Source organism: Lynx rufus, unplaced genomic scaffold (assembly GCF_022079265.1).
Source record: "Lynx rufus isolate CCGP_SWC_20201006 ecotype Redwood Valley unplaced genomic scaffold, mLynRuf1.p SCAF_18, whole genome shotgun sequence".
NCBI classification, from domain to species: domain Eukaryota; kingdom Metazoa; phylum Chordata; class Mammalia; order Carnivora; family Felidae; genus Lynx; species Lynx rufus.
In genome coordinates this window covers 29,699,357-29,718,706 of record NW_025814832.1, presented here as the reverse complement: position 1 = coordinate 29,718,706, position 19,350 = coordinate 29,699,357, and the positions used below count along the sequence as shown (strand labels likewise).

Genomic DNA, 19,350 nt, shown 5'->3' with positions numbered 1-19,350 from the left:
TATTATAGAGCACTACTGAAAAGAATTTTTTAAAGATATTTTGTATCAATTTTCCCATTTTTTTCTTTAAACAGTCCAGGTAGGCAAGAGATAAAATTACTTCCATTTTCCAGATGACAGGGACAGAGAGGTAAGGACTGACTGAAATGGTGGTCTCGAGTTCCATTTGTAGTGTCTTTTCCACGAAAGCACTGTCTAGTTAACCCAATGACAGTGTTCAGTTGAATTACTGATACATAAGGACGTATGACGAAGTTAGAATAGTTAATAGCAACAACATTATCTGATGAGTTGGGGTTTTGTTTAGGGGGCTGCCATAAACAGAGATTTATTGGAATTCTTGTCTAGAAAGGACAAGGTCAGGAAGGAACATAGCAGAATAACAAAATTAGTAGAGCCATAGCTAAGGAAAACATGGCCCAGGAGAGTACTCTTTTGTTTATTTGTTTGCTTATTAGTTTATTTGTTTTGAGAGGCAGGGAGGGGCAGAGAGAGAGGGAGAGAGAATCCCAGATCAAAGCCCATGGGCTTTGAACTCATGCACCATGAGATCATGAACTTGGATCAAGTCCAGTGCTCAACTGACTGAGCCACTCAGGTGCCCCAAGAGAGAACTCTTTAAAAACTTGAGCATGTTAGGACTTCGTGTAGCATGTAATGAATTTTTAGAACTTAGTATTGGAGGATGATAGAAATAGAGGAAAATCTTTGAAATTTGGCACAGATAATTTTTTTTTTAATGTTTATTTTTGAGACGGAGGGAGGGGCAGAAAGAGATGGGGACAGAGCGGGCTTTGCCCTGACAGCAGAGAGTCTGAAATGGGGCGCACAAACTGTGAGCACATGACCTGAGCCAAAGTTGGATGCTGAACCAACTGAGCCACCCAGATGCCCCAGCATAGATCATTTTTTAAATGATCTCTGTGCCCAACATGGGGCTCAAACTCATGGCTCTGAAATCAAGAGTCTCATGCTCTACTGACTCAGCCAGCCAGGTACCCCAGCACACATAGTTTTTTGAATGAATAATACAGAGCTATTAATAAAGTTGGAAAATAGCTAACCTTCAAAATGAATGTTAGGAAGGCCAACAAGCATATTTATTCTCTAATGGTGGAATCCTGGAACAGATGGAGTCTCTGAGTATGTCCACATCCTTAAGAATGAGGCAGAGGCAGAAGTTTTAAACATTTGTCCCAATAATTCAGTGTAAGCCAATCCCTATTTTTATATCACGAAAGTAGCATTTTTTACTGTAATGCATTATTACACCTCCGAGACTCTGTCTGCCTTGATAGTCTGCTCCTTTCATTTGTGCTTGATTTTGTTACAGAAAGCAATCATTAAAGCTTCTTTTCCCTTTTCCCAAGATTTAAAAAATAGGCATCAAATACAGAAGGCCTATGCCAAGTAACAAATGAATAACCTAACCTGAAATGATGGAGGCACACTGATAAGTGTTCTGGTACACCGTACAAAAGGATGCTAGGGAGCTTACAAACATTGATGATGTAAAACAGTGATTTCCAAGGAACTTACTTAATCAGACCTTCAAAGGGGCTTAGAAACCTTCATTTTTCACAAGGGCCCTAGATGATTCTAGGCTTTGATTAAAAGTTTGATTTGAGGGGGGGTGGGGGGGTGAAGTATAGTTTGGGGAAGGACTTAACCTTCATCCTGGTCAGACTATAAATACAGTAAAATTACAAATCTTGTAACTGAACAAAAATTTCTTCATGCAAAGTATTAAAAGAAACCTGAACACAAGATGGTTTTTAAACTGTCTTATGTTTACAGTTGTATTCATAAAGTACGCTAATCAAAAGCTATACAATGAGAAACATTAACAGTGAATCCAAATGAAAATATGTTCCTCTGAATTCCATGTTTCCTGAAGCATCAGAAACCACTAATCTTTTAGTCTTTTTTTTTTTAATTTTTTTTTTTTTTTGAGAGCGCGTGCGCGCTCATGCAAGTGGGGGAGGGGCAGAGAAAGGGGGGAGAGAGAGAATCTCAATCAGGCTCCACACTGGCACCACAGAGCTCAGAGCCTGATGCAGGGCTCAAACTCTCTAATTGTGAGATTATGACCTGAGCAGAAGTCAGATGCTCAACTGACTGAGCCACCCAGGTGCCCCAGTGTTTGTTTATTTTTGAGAGAACATGAGTGGGGGAGGGGCAGAGAGAGGACAGAGACTCTGAAGTGGGCTCTGCACTGACAGTAGCGAGCTGGACCTGGGGCTTGAACTCATGAACCATGAGATCATGACCTGAGCCAAAATTGGACGTTCAACCAGCTGAGCCACCCAGGTGCCGTGATCTTTTCTTTTTTATCTTTAAGTTTATTTATGAGAGAGCGAGCAAGAGTGAGAGAGCACGTAAGCAGGGGAGCGGGAAAGAGGAGGACAAAGAATCTGAAGTGGGCTCTGCACTGACAGTAAGAGAGCCTAGTGTGGGGCTTGAACTCACGAATCATGAGATCATGACCTGAGCCAAAGTCAGACACTTAACCTACAACCATCCCATCTTTTTTTTAATTGAAGTATAGTTGATGTGTTAGTTTCAGGTTTACGACATTGAACAATTCTGTACGTTACAAAATACTCCCCACCAGCAGTGTAATTACTATGTCATCACACAAAGATTATTATGTTCCCTGTGATGTAACTTTCATCCCCATGACTGACTTATTTTCTAACTAGAAGTTTGTACCTCTTCACCTAGTTCTCCCATCCTCCCACCCTCCTCCCCACTGGCAACCACCAGTTCTGTTTTTATAAATCTGTTTCTTTTTGTTCTTACACATTATTCTGTATCCACATTGTCTGCATCTGATTGGATCCCTGAATTTTATTTTCACTGTGACATTCTCCATAGATACAGATTATTGGCTGCCACTTTGAGGGTTGACCTTCCTTCTGGGTATGCACTGTCAGTCCTCACACGACACAGAGAAATTTCTTCCAAACGGATTTCAGCTTGTCACTGTCCCACCTATCCTTTTATTCAAAGAACATGAGGGGTCCTGGTCATGCTCTGCTCATATGGATCCTACTCTCTGACCCCGACTCTCCTCCTTGGGTTTGAACCCACAGCATTGCCTTAAGCAACTGGTGGTTTGTGGCCCATCTGACAGACCTGCTGGATCACTGCAAGCTCCTCCAGTCACACAACCTCTAGTAAGTATGTGGCAGCCAGGCCAGTCCTTGGGACTTGGCGGGGGGAGGGGGGTCCACTGTATGGAAGCACGGTTGGGCTATGGGAGGGCCCTGAATGGAGCAGGCCATGGGTTTTGGTCTCATGTTACATTTTATTCCAGCTTCGGATCCAACATGAGAGAGTTCCTCCTGCTGGAATATGCCTCCGGCCTGTTCGCTCATCATAGGTAGGAAGACCCCAACGGTGCTTTTCAGCATGCAAGATGGTGTTCTTTCCCATCTGGTTCCCTGAAGTTTACGGGGCGTGCGGGAGGAGCCATCTCAGTGCCAATCCTTGAGCTCCAGGGCAGCACCTGGGCTCTCCAGGCCCTCATGTCTGTCCTCGGACTGTTGCAGCCTCTGGCAGTTGGGAGTGGATTACTTTGACTACTGCCCTGAGCTGGGCCGAGTTTCCTTGGAGCTGCACATTGAGCGGATCCCTTTGAGCACTGAGCAGAAAGCCCTTAAGGTGCTGCGGATTTGTGAGCAGCGGCAGATGACTGAGCAAGGTGAGCCTGCCCTCTTCCCGGCATACTTTCTCCTCATGCCGTGCCAGCCACACTAGAGAGAGGCCGGGCAGTGCGTGCCAAGAGATAAGCCAAAACAGGAAAATTATTGAGGAAGGAAGGACAAGGAGCTGGGGATCCACCGAGACTTAGAAAGCAATGGAGCACATTACCTTTTAAAAAGATTCTTACCCACTTCTGTCTCCTGCCTACTCTAAGTTCAGGGTTGGGGTCAGCTTCTCCCAGGTGGGTTGCTGTTGCTAAGGCTGCTCAGTGGGGAAGAAGTAGGACCAGAGTCAGCTCAGGAGGAGCACAGAAAGGAAAGCAGTGTTATTTGTTCCTCCTCCCCTCACCGTTGAGTGCAAAAACTCAAGTTTTCTTTTCAAGGCATTTGCTTGCATATGACCATCTCTGAAAGCACATGGCATTCAAGACCCAAAGGGTTTTTGACACCTGGACAGATAATGAAGGAGCTGACCTGTGGAGAGCAATAAAAATTTTTTGCCATCCCTGAAATCAAACCCACTCACAAAGCCAGTCCTGCCAGGGTGGGTCATAGTGTGATCAGAGTCAGGAGACAATTTATAAACCCCAAAGTTCCCAGTGTTACCGACCAACTTGTATTTGGAGCCTGTGGACAGGCTGCAGAAAGCTCAGAGGAGTCGGGAAGCCTGTTTCTCTCCAGCAAGGGTTATGAATGGAGTGACTTGCAGGGTGAAAAGTTAACCTTCTTTCTTTTTTCTTGCCAAGTTCGCAGCATTTGTAAGATCTTAGCCATGAAAGCTGTCCGCAACAATCGCCTGGGCTCTGCCCTGTCTTGGAGCATCCGAGCCAAGGACGCAGCCTTTGCCACGCTGGTGTCAGACAGGTGGGTTCAGTCAGTCCCTTTTGGCTTTCTGGGAGCCGTATGGGAAGTTGGGAGGTTGAGGAAGTGGGGCCTGGGACTGCCGCTCTGACCTCTGGGCCTGGCCTTGCAGGTTCCTCAGGGATTACTGTGAGCGAGGCTGCTTTTCCGATCTGGATCTCATTGACAACCTTGGGCCAGCCATGATGCTCAGTGATCGACTGACATTCTTGGGTGAGTCTTTGGGCTCTGTCCCCTGGACCTTCGGCATGGTGGAGATGGGAGGTACTATCTAGACTTCTCCAGTGTTTCCTTCCTGTTAAGCCCAAATTCCAAACCACGTAGAACCCTGTGTGCCAGACTCTGCAAAGCATACTTTCTGGTTAACATTTCCCAGTAATTTCAAAATTAAAGAGAAAGGTGCAAAACTAGTTGCAGGAAGAAGGAACTCCCATGTACACTTTATCCAGATTCACCATTTATATTTTGCCTCATTTATTTTATTAGGTTTTTAGGGAACAGTCTGAAAGTAAGTTGGAGACTTTGTTTCCCTTTCCTCATAAATACTTGAGCATGTATTTTCTAAGAACAAGAACATCCTCTCATATAACCAGTTACCAGAATGCACGGCTCTCCTCAGATCTGTAATCTACATTCTGATTATATCTGCTGTCCCAGCAAGGTCTTTTATCAACTCCACGTTCACAAATTCAGTTGTCCTGTCTCTTTAGTGCCCCTGCCTTTCTTGGTGTTTCTTCACTGTGACATTTTTGAAGAATCTGTTCAGCTCTCATAGAACATTCTCTAGAATCTACGTGAATGGGGAGGGGCAGAGAGAGGGAGAGAGAATCCCAAGCAAGCTCCACACAGCCAGCACAGAGCCTGACTTAGGGCTTGAACTCACAAACTGTGATGTCATGACCTGAGCTGAAATCAAGAGGTGGACATTTGACCCACTGAGCCACCCAGGCACCCAAAACATGTTTGTTTGTTTTTAATCCTGTTGTTCTCATTGGTCCAGGACGTTTGGAGTCAGTTCTGAAAGAATCTCTCTGCTTTCACGTGGCTGGTCTGGGGTTTCTCTTGGCTTGTTTAGGGCGAGAGGTGACCTAGTGTTCTCTCTTCACAATAGGAAAGTACCGTGAGTTCCACCGATTTTATGGGGAGAAGCGCTTTTTTGATGCGGCTTCTCTTCTCCTGTCATTGATGACTTCTCAGATTGCTCCACGATGTTTCTGGGTAACACTACTAACAGATGCCCTGCCCCTTTTGGAACAGAAACAGGTACGGTTTTAATCCACAGTGATTTTGTGTTTTATAGTCTTTGACAGAATGCTTCATTCTGTAGCTGTTGCAGATGCACATCCACACATCATCTCCCAAGTAGAGCCCTGTGTGTGGGGCATTCTCTCGTAATGCCCTGTCTGGAAATGAGAGTTATCTACAACGAGAAAAGCTACTTAATTTGAAATGAGGCAGCTGTCTACTAACAATACTCAGACTAGTGCGCTGACGAGAAAGGCTGGGGATGACAGTACAGGTGCTGTTCTTCCAGGGCTGCATATATGAAGCCTGCCCCTCCAAAGGGCATGCACGGAAGGCAATCTCTGAACCCGGGCACATGCCCAGATCAGCGCAGGCCTTGGTTGGGAAGCATCTAAGCAAAACAGCTTCTTTTTTCTCTTTTAGGTGATTTTTACAACAGAGCAAACATATGAGCTGATGAGATGTCTGGAGGACTTGGCCTCAGGAAGGCCAGTGCGGGGAGAGCCTGGTGCTCAGCGACTCCAGGTCATTTTAGCTTTTGGGTTGTTGATTCTGTAATGGCGAGAAGAAAAGGCTCCCTCTATCTTGGACTCCCCTACTTCCCTCCTGAAACGCTGGCCCCTTACAAATTTGTGCTTCTTGGTTTAGCTCTTAACCTGTAATTGACACACCAGCTTGTTTTAGGAGAAAGTGGGGTGATCCTAGTGTTCTGGTCTCTACTTGTCTGTTGGTCAGTCGCAGAGGTTCTTTGCATGCAGTTCCCTCAGATAAACCACTTGCTAGAAGCTATTAAGGGTTAAATGCCCTTGGTCTGCCTCCGGGTCACATAGAACCTTGCAGAACTTTAAAGAAGGAACACTTCCTGCCATACCTTATGCTGGCCTTCTTTACTTTTTAGGAGGACATAGAGAACACCAAGCTGGAAATGCTGAGACTTGCTCTTGCGCGAAATCTTGCCCGGGCCATTATAAAAGAAGGCTCACTGGAAGGCTCCTGAGGCTAGCCAAGAGCTGCTGTAGCCTGGCATCTTTGTATGACAATGTATATAAATTTTTGAAAGAATAAAAACATTTTTTTCCCCCTCAAATATAAGGCAAATTCTTAAAAGTTCAGCTAGGGGTTTTTCCTACCTCTGCTGTGAACTTAAGGTGTTAGAAAGTACGCGTTCTGTTCTCCTTAGCATGGAACTTTTTTCCTGGTCTCCCAAAAGAAAAAGCCACTCCTGGAGGTTATGATGAGTGCATTGCCCTCTTCCTATTTGAAAATCAAACGAGAGCAGTCAGTGGTTTACTTAGGCTTCTGAAATTGAGCCTCATTTTAGAATCAACTGGAACATTGTTAATTGTTCTGTCCTTTAAAAAAGGAAAAGGTCCAGGAACCTGTACTTTCATCAACAAAAGCCTCAGGTGATGCCAGCAGATGTGTCTACATTTGGAATTCATTAAATGGTACTCTGTCCACCGTGGGGTGAATGGGTATTAGGATTCCAGCTACGGCAAAAATGATTTTATTTGACATGCAGCAGAACAAGGGCAGCAGAGTTGGGATATTGTATACAGCCATTTGTCACAAAGCAGTGACCTCAGTAGTAACACTCAATTTTAATGTCTAAAGCTTATTATAAAGGTGTATTTTCACACAGTAATCCCATAAACCTTCCCAGGGCTGCTAGCAGCTGGCTTTTGGAAAGCTCTTGGATTTACTCTGTATGTTGTGAATGGATTCACTTTTGACCTGTTCTAATAATCAAGCAGTGAATTCTGCTTGCGGAAGCTGGAAAGGAAGCGGGAGGGGACCTTCTGATACAGTAAGGAAACCTGGCAAAGTGCAGGGAGGGATCAGGGATTGTGGCATGTGCCACCTTTCCCCAGAGATGGCTTGGAGCCATCCAGCTAAGCCCAGATGAGCTGAGTGCTCTTTCCTCAGCTGGTGGTTGTCCCTTTCTTGCCCTGTGAGGCCTGGAGTCCCTGGCCCACTTGCATCTGGTAGGAGGAGCAACTCGGACAAGCGGTCGGAGGTTGAGCACTGCCGAAGCAATAGGGTCTGGTGACTCGATTCAAGCACGGCTCCTAATCTCACCACCTCCAGACCCCGTATCTTGCGGACATGCCCCTCAGCAGCTGGGGACAGTCAAGGTTCCTAGGCAACAGGTAAGAAGTCTAGTGCAATATGCCTGACCCTGAGGCTGCCTGTTCCCAAATACATGCCATACCACAGGCCAAATGGAAGAGGGGGAAGCCTAAGCAGGAGAATGCAGAGGACGATGGGAGCTGTCCTCTCCTTCAGAGACTCAAAGGGCAGGAGAGTTTATTTCATGCCAAGCAAGAGGTAGTGAGTAGGATGGCCTATTCCCAAGGCAGGAGGCACACTTTTCCCAGAAAGCTTTGAGTACCTGCTTCCAGAGAAGGGGAGACACTGGTTCTCTTCCATTTTCTTTTGTATCCCTAGTTTTGGCTGCCACAAGGCCAAGTTCTGTTTCTAATAGGCTGAGTTTCATATCCCACTGCGATGTCCATAGGACACAGCCTGCAACCACCAGAGACGAGCACACAACTCCTCACCCAGCGGCCATTCCAGGATGCTGCTGCCCATGGAAGGCAGGGCTGGAGACTCGGTAGTACGTCAACTTCTCTATGCCCAGGGCCACTTGGGACCACTGGGTTTTGCCTACCTCCCAAGAGGAGCCTGCCAGCAGGGGAAGCACAAAGTAGTGATGAGGGGGCTGAGGCCTCTGGGGGGGGGGGTGAGAACACGGTCCTTGAGGGAGGGTGCCAAGTCTCTTTAGAGCCCTCCCCCCTTATGGCATCAGGATGCCAGCATGGGAGGAAAAAACCTACTCCCCTGCCTTGGGTCCACGTTCCCAGGGCAATAGTGCAGAGTCTGGAGCCACTCCCCACCCCTGACAGCACATGGCCACTTCAAGTCACACAGGTAGACAAAAAAACCAGGTCCTTTTAGGGGGCCAATGAGAGATCATCACGGCAGCAGCTTGGCTCCCAGCAGCAATGCCCAGGGCCCCTGTTCCGTATCAAAGCTCTAAGCACTGCAGTCAGGATGTGGAGAATGACTGGACCAGAGAGCCCTCCTGTCTCGTGGCAGCCTGCCTGAGCTTCAATGCGGAGGTGACACGGAGTCCTCTGGGGTCATAGGTTACCCCACTGTTCCACAGGAGGGAATTGGTCCACCTCGCCCACCTCTGTGCTCAGCTGCTCTCCCAGGGCGAAGGTCAGCCTATACCGAAGCCTCGCTTTCTCCTGTGACAAAGGGGCAAGCGTGTGAGACCTCCTCTTCTCCTCAAACCTTGGGGGCCCTTTCTGTGCTCCCCTCACCACCCCAGGCTCACTCGGCCACTGAACCAGGGTAGGGAAGGGACACAGTTAATGCTGCGGTATCACGGCACTTCAAACTGGGAGGCAGAGGTCCTAATCTGGGGCAGCTAGGGCTTCAGGATGGACCTTGGTTCTAGCTCACCTTCAGCGGATTGGCCAGCAGCATGACCTGGGTGATGGCTGCAGGCGGCTGGATGGGACTAAATGGAGACAGCTCTGTCCCAGAGGGTGGCTGTAACTTCACCTTCATTGACTGAAGAAAAAGAGAAGCTCCTTTGAAGAGAGATGGCAGGTGCCCCTAGGAGGGAGCCCACTGGAGTCACAATGGACACATGGCTGCTCCCTGCTGGCCTCAGGGCCCCTCAACCCAGTGGGTTCAAGATAAGGCTACTTCTCTGCCTCTAGAGGCCCCAGGAAGCCAGGGGTACCTTTGGCACTGCGGCCTGCAGCACGATGCTCTTGATGGGCAAGGGAGCTGTGTTCAGCATGGACACTACCACCACCAGCACGTCAGGCCGTCCAGGCGGACACTCCTTGGCAAAGTGGAAGAGGATGCGGAAGCCATTTTTATCATAGGCTGTCACAGGAAGGGCGCTGCCTGTGAGGAGAGATCATGTGGGTGAAGGAGAAACCTCACAGAGCCCAGAGGGTGTTGGCCACAGCCAAGTGGGCAGGACCGGGCAACCCTGTGGCCAGCAGGCTCCTTGCAAGAATCTGGGAAAGAGCCTCTCAGAACCTCCCGAGAGTCCAGTGGCAACAAGGAGAGACCCAAGACAGCAGGGAAGCGGGTCATGTCTGGCTCTAAGGGACCTGGGCAGACAGCCTAGGCCCGCCCCTCATTCCCTATGACCCCACAGCCCGGGCCCCACATCCCCTCCTGCCCCATGCTTCCGACACTTACTAGGCTTGATAGATTCCAGGGGAACATGGACACTGGCCAGGGAGAGCTCTGGCCCCTTCATGGGGCTGCCCTGGGGCTGGAAGAGAGGACTGCTGGGCCCAGGGGAGAAGGGGAGGAGAGGCCGAGCAGTGGTGCTGGTGGGGACCAGAGGGGAGGTGGTGGCCCCAGGGAAGAAGATGGAGGAGACGGGTTTCACCAGACCTGATGTCCTGAGAGGCAGGAAGGAGGACAAGGCAAGTCAGAGACCTGGGGAAGCTATAGCGCCAACCCTCAAAGCACCTCTCCCCTTCCTGCCAGGCAGAGAGGTTCTTACTACCCCACCTCCCACCGTTTCCAGATTCCCAGCTGACTCAGTAGGCCAAAAGGGCACATCCCCAGACCCTCTGGAGCTGCCCCTGGTTCTGCCAAACCCAGGTCCAGCCCTCCCCAACCCAGCTCTCCCCCACTCATTACGCTCCGGTCTCTTCAAGAAGATGATCAAGGGCATCCAGCTGGTGCAGGGTGCTATCGCCCAAAGCCGAGCCGTGGCACCCGAGGGCTGTGGGCTCAGCCTTGAGGGCTGGGGCTGGTCCAGTTGCGAACAAGAAGGAGCCTGGTTTGGGGGCGGGAACACTGGCTGGGACCGCAGGAGCTGGGAAGGAGGGCGGCAGTGGAGCCTGGGAGCTGCCCGCGGACGGTGCTGAGGGCGGGACGAGAGGCCCATCCGAGGGGCTGGCGGCAGCACTCCCGGGCTCGGGGCCGCCAAAGTCCAGGTCCAGCTGCTCGTTCTGTTAGGGATGGAAAGTGCATGAGCAAAGGCTGTGGAGGGGTCTGCCGCAGATGGCAGGTTTCGGGTCTCCAACTCTGGCCCCCTTCCCTTGGGGACCCTGTGACCCCACCACTGGACGAGCAGCTCCCTGAGGCCAAGGCCAGCCCTTGGATGTGATCCACGTTCCCAAATGCACGCAGGGCAGTGCCCCAAGGAGTAAGGACAGTCGCCGCAGTTGGCTGCAGCCAACTGGGGCTGAGGATGAGTCGGGAAAGAGAAGTGAAGCTCGCCGAGCATTTTAGTGTTGTCCCCTATGTCCCTACCTGGAACAGGGGCCATTGGCTGTTTCCAGCTGACTCTGTGGGAGGGGCAGTGGGGGCTGGATCAGCAAGGCCTGAAAACAGAAGATGATGGTGAGAAGGGGCTCTGCCTTGGGCAGTCCCACCTCACCCAGGGAAGGTCACATGGCAAAATGAGCATCAAGGGGTGACAGGCGGGGAGGTTTTCCCCCAGGCAGCCTCCAGGGGGAGAGGGATCCTCTTCAGTCCTTATGTTCCGTATGTGGTGGGGGGCGGGGGGCGCAGAGGTGGGGAGCAGGGCAGGACAGTCCACTGCGTCCACGCTGGAGCCTGGGTGCAGACTGCCCTGAAGGCCACTGAACTGGACTCTATCCCTCCACCTGAAGCCCCCTTCTCCACCTCTGCTAAGTACACAGCCACCCCTCAGCCCTCCTCCCGATTCCACACGCCTTTTTGCTCTGCTGGCCCCTCCAGGACACACCCAAGCAGAGCAGCTCCTCGTCCAGCAGGCAGAGGGCATTGCTTGTGCTGTTGGGTCCCAGGGCGGCCTCGGCATGACTGGATGGGTGGCTGCGCCCAGGGCCTGAGGTCTGGGGGGGTGGAGGGAGGATAGGGATGCCGGAGGACGGTGGGGCCGGGGCCGGGGCCGACACTGAGGATGAGCTGCTTGGTGTGTCCAACTCAGCAAGGTCGATGAGAGTGCCTTGGTCCCTGGAGTGGTTTCCTGGATGGGCGAATGGAGGGGGACGGGACTGATTAGGGGCCACTCTAGTGGCTGCACAGAAGGAAGCAGAACCCTGAGCGCGGCCTCCAGCCTGGGCAACACTGAAAAGAAGCAAGCAAAGAAAACCCTGTCCACAGCTCCTGGCCTCTGGGAAGCTGGAGGACCACTTGGAGTGGCTCAGAATCCCCTCGGGCCCTGCAGGATGGCTTGTGGGTCAAGCGCTCAGGGCTCAGGGCTCGGTGTCAGGGCCCACGGCTGGTCTGGATGGCTCGGTAGTGGGGCCCGGGGCTGGTCTGGACGGGTCCAGAATGGAGAACTGGAACACTTTACCTTCAGAGTCTGGAATGGCTGAGGTGGCTACCTCACCATTGACCACCTGCCCTTCAACGACTGTTTTGTAAGAGCTGATGACCCGGGAGAGGTTGTCACTGGCCTGGAGGATGTCCCCTAGAGCAGAAAAGAGGTACTTCTCACTCCAGGCCATGACACTCCCCCACTCCACGCCTCCGGGCCAAACCCACATTCCTGGGTCATCCTTGCCAACTACTCTTGAACTCACCCAAACTATTGTCATTGTCCTCTGTCTCACTGGCTAGTTTGAATAATGTCCGCCTCTTATTCTCACACCGATCAAACAGCTCCTGAAAGAGTCCCAGACCTAAAAATGAGAGCTACAAAGTCCCTTGGAAATCCTCCGGTGCGGTGTTCACGTCCAGGCGCTCAGGGGGCTCCTCTAGTGCCATGGTCAGTTACCGGCAGAACTGGGCTCAGAGCACACATCTTCCTGCTCCCAGCTGTCACCACGGTGGATCACCCGAAAGGTCTGCTTAGGACCAGTGGGAGTGTGTCCCTTCCTGTCCCCGAGGTGAGCACATGCCTCAGAATTCAGAGCATCTATGTGACCAAGGACTAAGGTGCAGCAGCGTCAGGGGCACAGGGTGGGTCTCTCTACCCAAATGTCCCTGAGGCAGAGAGAAGTGAGCCCTGATGGTGGGTCCGCGGGGTCACACAGACTCGGGTGTACACACGGCTCTTCTAGCCTGAGTTAGCCACAGCTCGTGTAAAATGGGGGTGTCACTGCTCCCACCGCCACCCGGCTGCCGTGCTGATTAATGAGGAATGGCAGGTACTGAGCAAAGGCTGGCCCCCGTTCCCAGAGCCCAGCCCCCCGGAGACGCGCCTACCTTCATGAGCTCTTTATCTGCCTCTGAAGAATCCTCTTTGCTGTAATGAAGCAGCATCTCATTGAGCAGCTTTACGTTGTTATTAACCTCCTCTAAAGTGTGCAGACGCTTGGTCACCTTCTGGATCCGTGCCTCGTCCTGTATCGAAGATGATCAAGGAGAAAAAGCTCAACTAGACTCATCCCACGGCCCCTGATGCCCCACAGCAAGGACTGCACCAGAGGACACGCGCAGAGGCCAGTCCCAGTGGAAGCTCCTTTTCATGCACGGTTCTTGGGAAACACAAGTCCCAGTCCTGACGCACTTTTTCTTTTAAAATAACGGCCCGCCCTACCCCCCAGGCTGGCCCCATCCAGGTTTGCTCCTCTAGTCCATTCTCCCCCCAGAAGCTCCAGTGCGCCTCCCGCTCTCTGGCCTCTCCAGATGAGGGCTGGGGGCAAGGGCAAGCAGCAGGCCTCACACCAGGGGAAGGGACTATTGTTCTGTGGTCAAGAGTTCCTCCGCCCCAAGGCCCAGGGCCCACTCACTTCCTTCACCATGGACTTGATGAGCTTGTTGGCCTCTTGTAGGTCATCTGGGTTTTTGCTTTTCAACAACTTGGCTAAAAGCTGGAAGAGGAGGTACCGAAGGTAAAGGGAAAGGTAACACCCCACCTGGGAGACCGCAGAGGAACCGGAGCTCCCGTGGCACTGAGTGAGCCCACGCCTCATCTGAGGACGCTATCGGCTGGGATGCACTTTACCTTGGATTTCTCCTCATCATCAAAAACAGGGTTTTTGGGACGAGGTGGTGGAGAGGGGATCAGTGTCCTGTCCACGGGGATCAGTGGGTCAGACTGCACTATGCCTGAAAGGGAACATAAGGGGGCGGAGTGTCTGCTCAGGCTGGGGTCACCTTGTGGCCGTTCCTCACACAACGAGGGCGGGCACAGCCCTGTGACCAGGACCTGCAAGGGGTGAGGACCATCTCAACCTATCAAACCGCAGCTGGGCCCTTCCCAGGATCTTCCCTTCAGGAGGGGATGGCAGACACCCCCTCATTCTTCCTGGCCTTAACCAGCCTCTGGGGCTGCTCGGAGGCCGAGGGAAGGTAAGCACATACCCTGTCTCTTCAACATGTGATAAGCATCCTTGATCTTTGTTTCTTCTGGCAGGGCCAATGTCCAGCTGTAAAGCAGCTCGATCACCTTGGTCTTCACTTTCTCAGACACCCTGTCCCCCAGGTACTAAGAGGCAAAAGGAAATAGGGAAAAACCTCGTAACTGGTGTCAGAGGCAGAGACCACGGGAAAGCTCTCTTCACGGCAACGAAAGGTGGCTGGTTAGCCCCAGTCTTCAGGCCTGTCCCAGAGCGGCAGGTGTCCGGTGTGTGTGACATAGAAGGACACCACCGTGGCAGAGCAGGATCTATCAGGGCTACAGTCTGTGCTCAGACAGGGAGTTTCCATGCACAATCTCCCAGAAACAATGGCAATTTATCTCAGAGGAATTAATGAGAATGTCTGAAGTATGAAAAATTGGTCTCTGTGCTTTAAGTGGTGCCTAGAGCCGAAGCAACACCAGCGAGCAACAGAAGCTGAGCAGCTGAGTGATGAGAAGAGTAACTCCTTAGACCTACGGAAGACGGACCAAAGAAAAGTGACCGCGGTCCCAGGAGCCCCCCTCCCCCCCCCCCCCCCCGCCCCCAGCCAGGGTGCGCGTTAACACCTGCGGCCACATCACCTGTCACATTAAGGCCAGGAGTCCATCAGAGGGCTGCCTGTCCCTGTGGCCTCATGGTCACCCTGCTACACTCAGGGCCTAGCTCTCTGAGGACAAGATGTGGACAGCTCTCTAAAGACAGCTCTGTGGAGATGCCGGCTGCAAGGTGAAGCCAGTAAGACGGGAGAGGGGGAGGAACACGAAAGGAGTTCCTAGAAATGAGAAAACCGCCACTGACTGACCTTTGGAGAGACGACTTTGATTAACTCATTCAAAAACCGGAACTTTCCTACTTCATTATGAAATCTCCTGCCACAGTTCTTCATACACGCCTCCAGCACCTACAGCCACATGGAGGGGAGGTGCTCAGTGCGGGTGAGGGTCGGAGCTGGCGCTCAGCCAGGACCCTGCACATAGATCACAGTGACTAGACCTTCACAAGAAGAAACCGATCGGGAAGTTTGTGTGCATTGCCCGCCCCCCCCCCCCCCCCCCCGGAGCATCAGGGCAACAGGATCACGGACACCTTGGGCCCCTTAAACCTCTTCTGGAGAAGCCGAATAGGAACTAAAGAACAAAGCACTGGGACCCAGATACCAAGACAGTTGAATGTCTGTCGTAGAAAGTGCCTGCTTGCAAGATTCCGCCCTCATCATTTAGATGAGGAAACTGAGGCCCAGAGACAGAAAGTTTCTCTGACTCTGGGTCCAGGGCTCTTGCTATAAGCTGATCAATGTTTGGGGAAGATGGAAGATAATATTTAAACAGTTTTCTTTTTCAAAGACATATTTTCCCTCCCTGCTCCCATCGATTTTCCTTCTGAGGCACATAAACTACCTTAAGTTTTCGGTGCTTCCTGGGGCCCTGGGGCCTGCGGTTTATGCCCAGGAGAGCTCCACCCCAGTGTTCCCTTTTTTGGCTTCTGACTTTGTAAAGCAGGGGTTTTCCAGCATATCGCTACTGACGTTCTGGGCCATTCTTTGTTGTGGAAGCCCGTCCTGTACATTGTAAGATGTTCAGCAACATCCCTGGCCTCTAGTCACTAGATACTAGTAATGCCCCATGACACGTGACACCCAAAAGTGCTTCTAGACACTGCCACAGGTCCCCTGGAGAGGAAACCCACTCCAGGTTGAGAAGCATTGTTTTATAAGGCCTTCTCTCTGCAGTGAACGCAACAGAGGTGTGCACGTGAGCCGTCTGAGCGCCCTTCCCATGCATGACCCGGCTGAAGTCGGGGAGAACCTAGGAATCCTGTGAGCTCAGCCACCTCTGGCTCAGTGCCACACTTGTCCCCTCTGAATAATAAACACTAAGCTCCACCTGTCGGTGGTGCCTTCAGCAGGAGCTAGCGTCACTTTTAGCTACAGAACAACTTTACTTGCCTCATTTTCCTTTAGTTGGCTAACTCTTAACTGGCAACACAGCTGTTAGCATCTCTTCAAGAAGCCGCCTCTGGGCTCCACCCTGGGCTCAGGGCTCCTGCCTCTGGCTCCTTCCCTTAGCCACTCAGCTTCTCCCACAAGACCGGTGGCCATGGTGCAGGGACTGCACTTCAGTCATACGCATTCGTGGGACAGTTTACAGAACGCGCTCCAGATAGATCTAGTATCAGGGACTTCCAGCTGCCTTAGGACGTGAGCCATGAAAACCCCAGAGAACCCAGTGGGCGCATGAGGAAAGGCTTGGGCTCACTGAAATCCACCATCGCAATGAAACCACATACCGTCAGGGCCTGGACTGCCTCCCATTCCTGTGGAGACTGGATCTTATGGGCCAGCAGTCGGACAGCGATCTGTGGCCTGGGAGACAAGCAGACCCTGCTTTCAGGCACTGACCCTGGGACCACGTGACTGGCCCTCCTTGGCCAGTTTTTACTTCTACAGTCAGCTCTCTCCCACTTGCCTCCCAACAGCTTTGAGACTCACCCTTCAAGCTCTTTGTTGATCTGATCACAGAAGCCAATTATGTATTCCCAGTCTTCCTGGCGGTTGGAAGGATTGGTGGCTTTATCTTGGGACAGAGCAAAGCGGAGGACAATTGAGGACACAATGGAAAGTGTTCCAACAATTTTTAGGCATTGATGTGAAGCTAAGTTTGTTTCCACATTTCTTTTCTGATAAGAAAATCCTCAACAGGTCAGTCCAGTATTTTGAAAGTCACAGATGAAAGGGAAAACAAATTCTAGCCTTGCAAAGCTTAGAGTTGACCACGGTCGATAGTACAGATGAATAATTATAAACACAAATGATAAAAATCTTCAAACTGATATACGCAAAAATGTTTAATGTAACAAATAAGTATAAATAATTCTAGTTACATAAAAATAAGCTATTAAGCAAGTAGGAGTTATCAAGAAGTGTTTCCTGGAGAAATTAAAGTCAGGTGATACTTGATAAAAAAAAAATATATATATATACTTAGGAAATGTATTTCCTATGTACCCTTCAAACATTTTTTCAAGACCCAACTTTCCTTAACGCTTTAAATGTTTTTTAAATTGTACACAATGTCATCCTTTAAAAAAATTTTTTTTTAAATCTTTTTATTTATTTTTGAGACAAAGAGAGACAGAGCATGAGCAGGGGAGGGGCAGAGAGAGGGGGAGACACAGAATCTGAAGCAGGCTCCAGGCTCTGAGCTGTCAGCACAGAGCCCGAGCAGGGCTCGAATTCACAGAGTATGAGATCATGACCTGAGCTGAAGTCGGACGCTTAACCGACTGAGCCACCCAGGCACCCCCACGATGTCATCCTTTTAAGTGAAACTAATATTTAATGAGCCCCTACTGAACACCAATCATCGTGCTCCATCCCCAGGACCGCAGATACAGACCGCCCCTACAGTTTAAATGACCTTCTATGGGGCACCTGGGTGGCTCTGTTAGTTAAGCATCAAATTCTTGATTTCAGCTCAGGTCATGATCTCTCGGTTTGTGAGTTAGAGCCCCACATCTGGCTCTGTGCAAACAGTGAGGAGCCTGCTTGGGATTCTCTCTCTCTGCCCCTTCCCTGCTTGCTCTCGCTCTCTTTCAAAATAAAGAAAGAAACTTGAAACATTTTTTTTGAAAATAATAAAAGTATAAAAAAATAAGTGGTCTCCTATGATTAAGGACCAAGACAAGTGTTGGAGAGTTCTCAGAGGGATCACTGAGGGTTTAAAACCCACGTGCTAAATGTCAAGTCTCCTAATATTTGGTGGGGTCCCCTCTCCCCTGTTATCCCCCAGAACCTTGCCAGGGGTGGTTAAGGGTGTTCCCACCTCTGATTCAGATCTTGGAGTCTGCCTCTTCCAGAAAGCACTCTCAAGCTGTTTGCTAAATTTAGGACTTCAGGTTCAGAAGAGGAATGGAAGGCTGAAGGCGTAAATCGTTTTTAAATCCCCATACTCCCACACATTTCCACAAGTCCCAAAAGCAGAGCAAGAGAACCTTGAAAAAGCCCCTCCACACAAGGGGTGTTGTCAGAAGTTCTTGAATTCTGGTTTCTCGTGACTCTGTTTTCTTAACTTCCTTTTTCCTAATATCAAAAATCACTTGCTCCGTGACCAAATCCTAACAAGGCCTCCCAGCATCTCCCCACCCCCACCCTGCCCCAAAGAGGGCTCTGAGGTGCAAGAAGTCAGCAGACGCCACCCGGAGGCGGAGGGAAGGCGTGCAGGACCCACAGACGCAGCGCGCGTGCCTGGCAGTGTTTCTGCTCTGATCGCAAGAAGATTCTGATGCTTTGAGCTCCTATTTGGAGGAAAAGAGAAATGTCTGTCCTCAATCATGAAGAGAGAATTAGCAGGCCCTTTAAAATGTCAAGCTAGAAAGGAAGCAAATTAATTTAATTCCGTCAAGAGTGGCTATTTATTGCCATGGTGACCTACAAGCTGTCACCTTCCAGAAGCCCCATGTTTCTCCCATCAGTTGCCTGATATCTTCTCAGGTGTTAGCATGGCCGTGTTACTAATCCCCATCATTTGAGATGCTTAAAGTTCTCACATGACATCAAGAAGCTGAAGGATGCAAAAAGAAGATGGTCTGAGAAGCCATACCCCTCCCATCGCTGCTATTATCATTTTGAGAAGAGTCACGTACTTCATGGCGTAAGAAAGACTAACGCATTCACTTGCACTGTTCACAACTGGAAAAGGACGGCGGGGAGTGCTGCATGGATGCTCCCCTGCCCCCGCACGTGCATGAGCAATGGACCGCCACCACACGTGTTCTCCCCAGGCCTCCTGTAATTCTTGTAGCACTTCTGCTTCCAAGTATACGCCCACTCCCTTCTCACTCGGGTTCAACTTCTCCAGAATCCCACTTCCTTTCATCTGGACAGACCTTTCTACTGCAACTCTGCAGGGAGCTCTCTGCCTACATGTGGGCACAAACAGCCCCTGTTCAGCAATGGTCAGTCCTGGTTCTGAGTATCTGCTCCAGCTCTCCAGCCTACTCAGGAAGCTGACCACAGCGTCCTTAGGAACTGGAAGGAAACTGGGGATACTTCTGGGTGACTCGATCTCTCCATTTGCCCACTGCCTCCCTCCAGCAGATGCACACAACTTTCCACCCACAAAACAAGCTCTATTACCTGGCACAGAGCTGACACCACAGCCTCACCTGTCGACCCCACCCTCTAGAACTAGCCCTGGACTCTACTTTGACTCAAG

The 19,350-nt window shown here is 50.7% G+C and overlaps 2 protein-coding genes across 4 annotated transcripts in view; one reads left to right on the top strand and one right to left on the bottom strand.

Moving 5' to 3' along the window:
- The window catches only part of NUP85 (nucleoporin 85), a 36,474-nt gene extending 29,574 nt beyond the window's left edge, over positions 1-6,900 (top strand). For both annotated transcript variants that reach the window (XM_047081414.1, XM_047081413.1), the window contains exons 12-19: positions 3,096-3,179; positions 3,320-3,385; positions 3,555-3,706; positions 4,454-4,571; positions 4,681-4,781; positions 5,680-5,831; positions 6,237-6,338; positions 6,712-6,900. In XM_047081414.1, coding sequence (XP_046937370.1) covers positions 3,096-3,179; positions 3,320-3,385; positions 3,555-3,706; positions 4,454-4,571; positions 4,681-4,781; positions 5,680-5,831; positions 6,237-6,338; positions 6,712-6,810 — 874 coding nt within the window. In that variant the 3' untranslated portion in view covers positions 6,811-6,900. The remainder of the gene's footprint in view (positions 1-3,095; positions 3,180-3,319; positions 3,386-3,554; positions 3,707-4,453; positions 4,572-4,680; positions 4,782-5,679; positions 5,832-6,236; positions 6,339-6,711) is intronic.
- Positions 6,901-7,304: 404 nt separating this feature from the next.
- The window catches only part of GGA3 (golgi associated, gamma adaptin ear containing, ARF binding protein 3), a 16,146-nt gene continuing 4,100 nt past the window's right edge, over positions 7,305-19,350 (bottom strand). For both annotated transcript variants that reach the window (XM_047081410.1, XM_047081412.1), the window contains exons 2-17: positions 16,626-16,710; positions 16,424-16,499; positions 14,940-15,038; positions 14,100-14,223; positions 13,741-13,844; positions 13,526-13,606; positions 12,999-13,136; positions 12,374-12,455; positions 12,145-12,261; positions 11,572-11,814; positions 11,115-11,185; positions 10,497-10,810; positions 10,044-10,252; positions 9,571-9,740; positions 9,285-9,395; positions 7,305-9,067 (exon numbers count right to left, since the gene is read on the bottom strand). In XM_047081410.1, the coding sequence (XP_046937366.1) occupies positions 8,957-9,067; positions 9,285-9,395; positions 9,571-9,740; positions 10,044-10,252; positions 10,497-10,810; positions 11,115-11,185; positions 11,572-11,814; positions 12,145-12,261; positions 12,374-12,455; positions 12,999-13,136; positions 13,526-13,606; positions 13,741-13,844; positions 14,100-14,223; positions 14,940-15,038; positions 16,424-16,499; positions 16,626-16,710 (2,135 nt within the window). In that variant the 3' untranslated portion in view covers positions 7,305-8,956. The remainder of the gene's footprint in view (positions 9,068-9,284; positions 9,396-9,570; positions 9,741-10,043; positions 10,253-10,496; positions 10,811-11,114; positions 11,186-11,571; positions 11,815-12,144; positions 12,262-12,373; positions 12,456-12,998; positions 13,137-13,525; positions 13,607-13,740; positions 13,845-14,099; positions 14,224-14,939; positions 15,039-16,423; positions 16,500-16,625; positions 16,711-19,350) is intronic.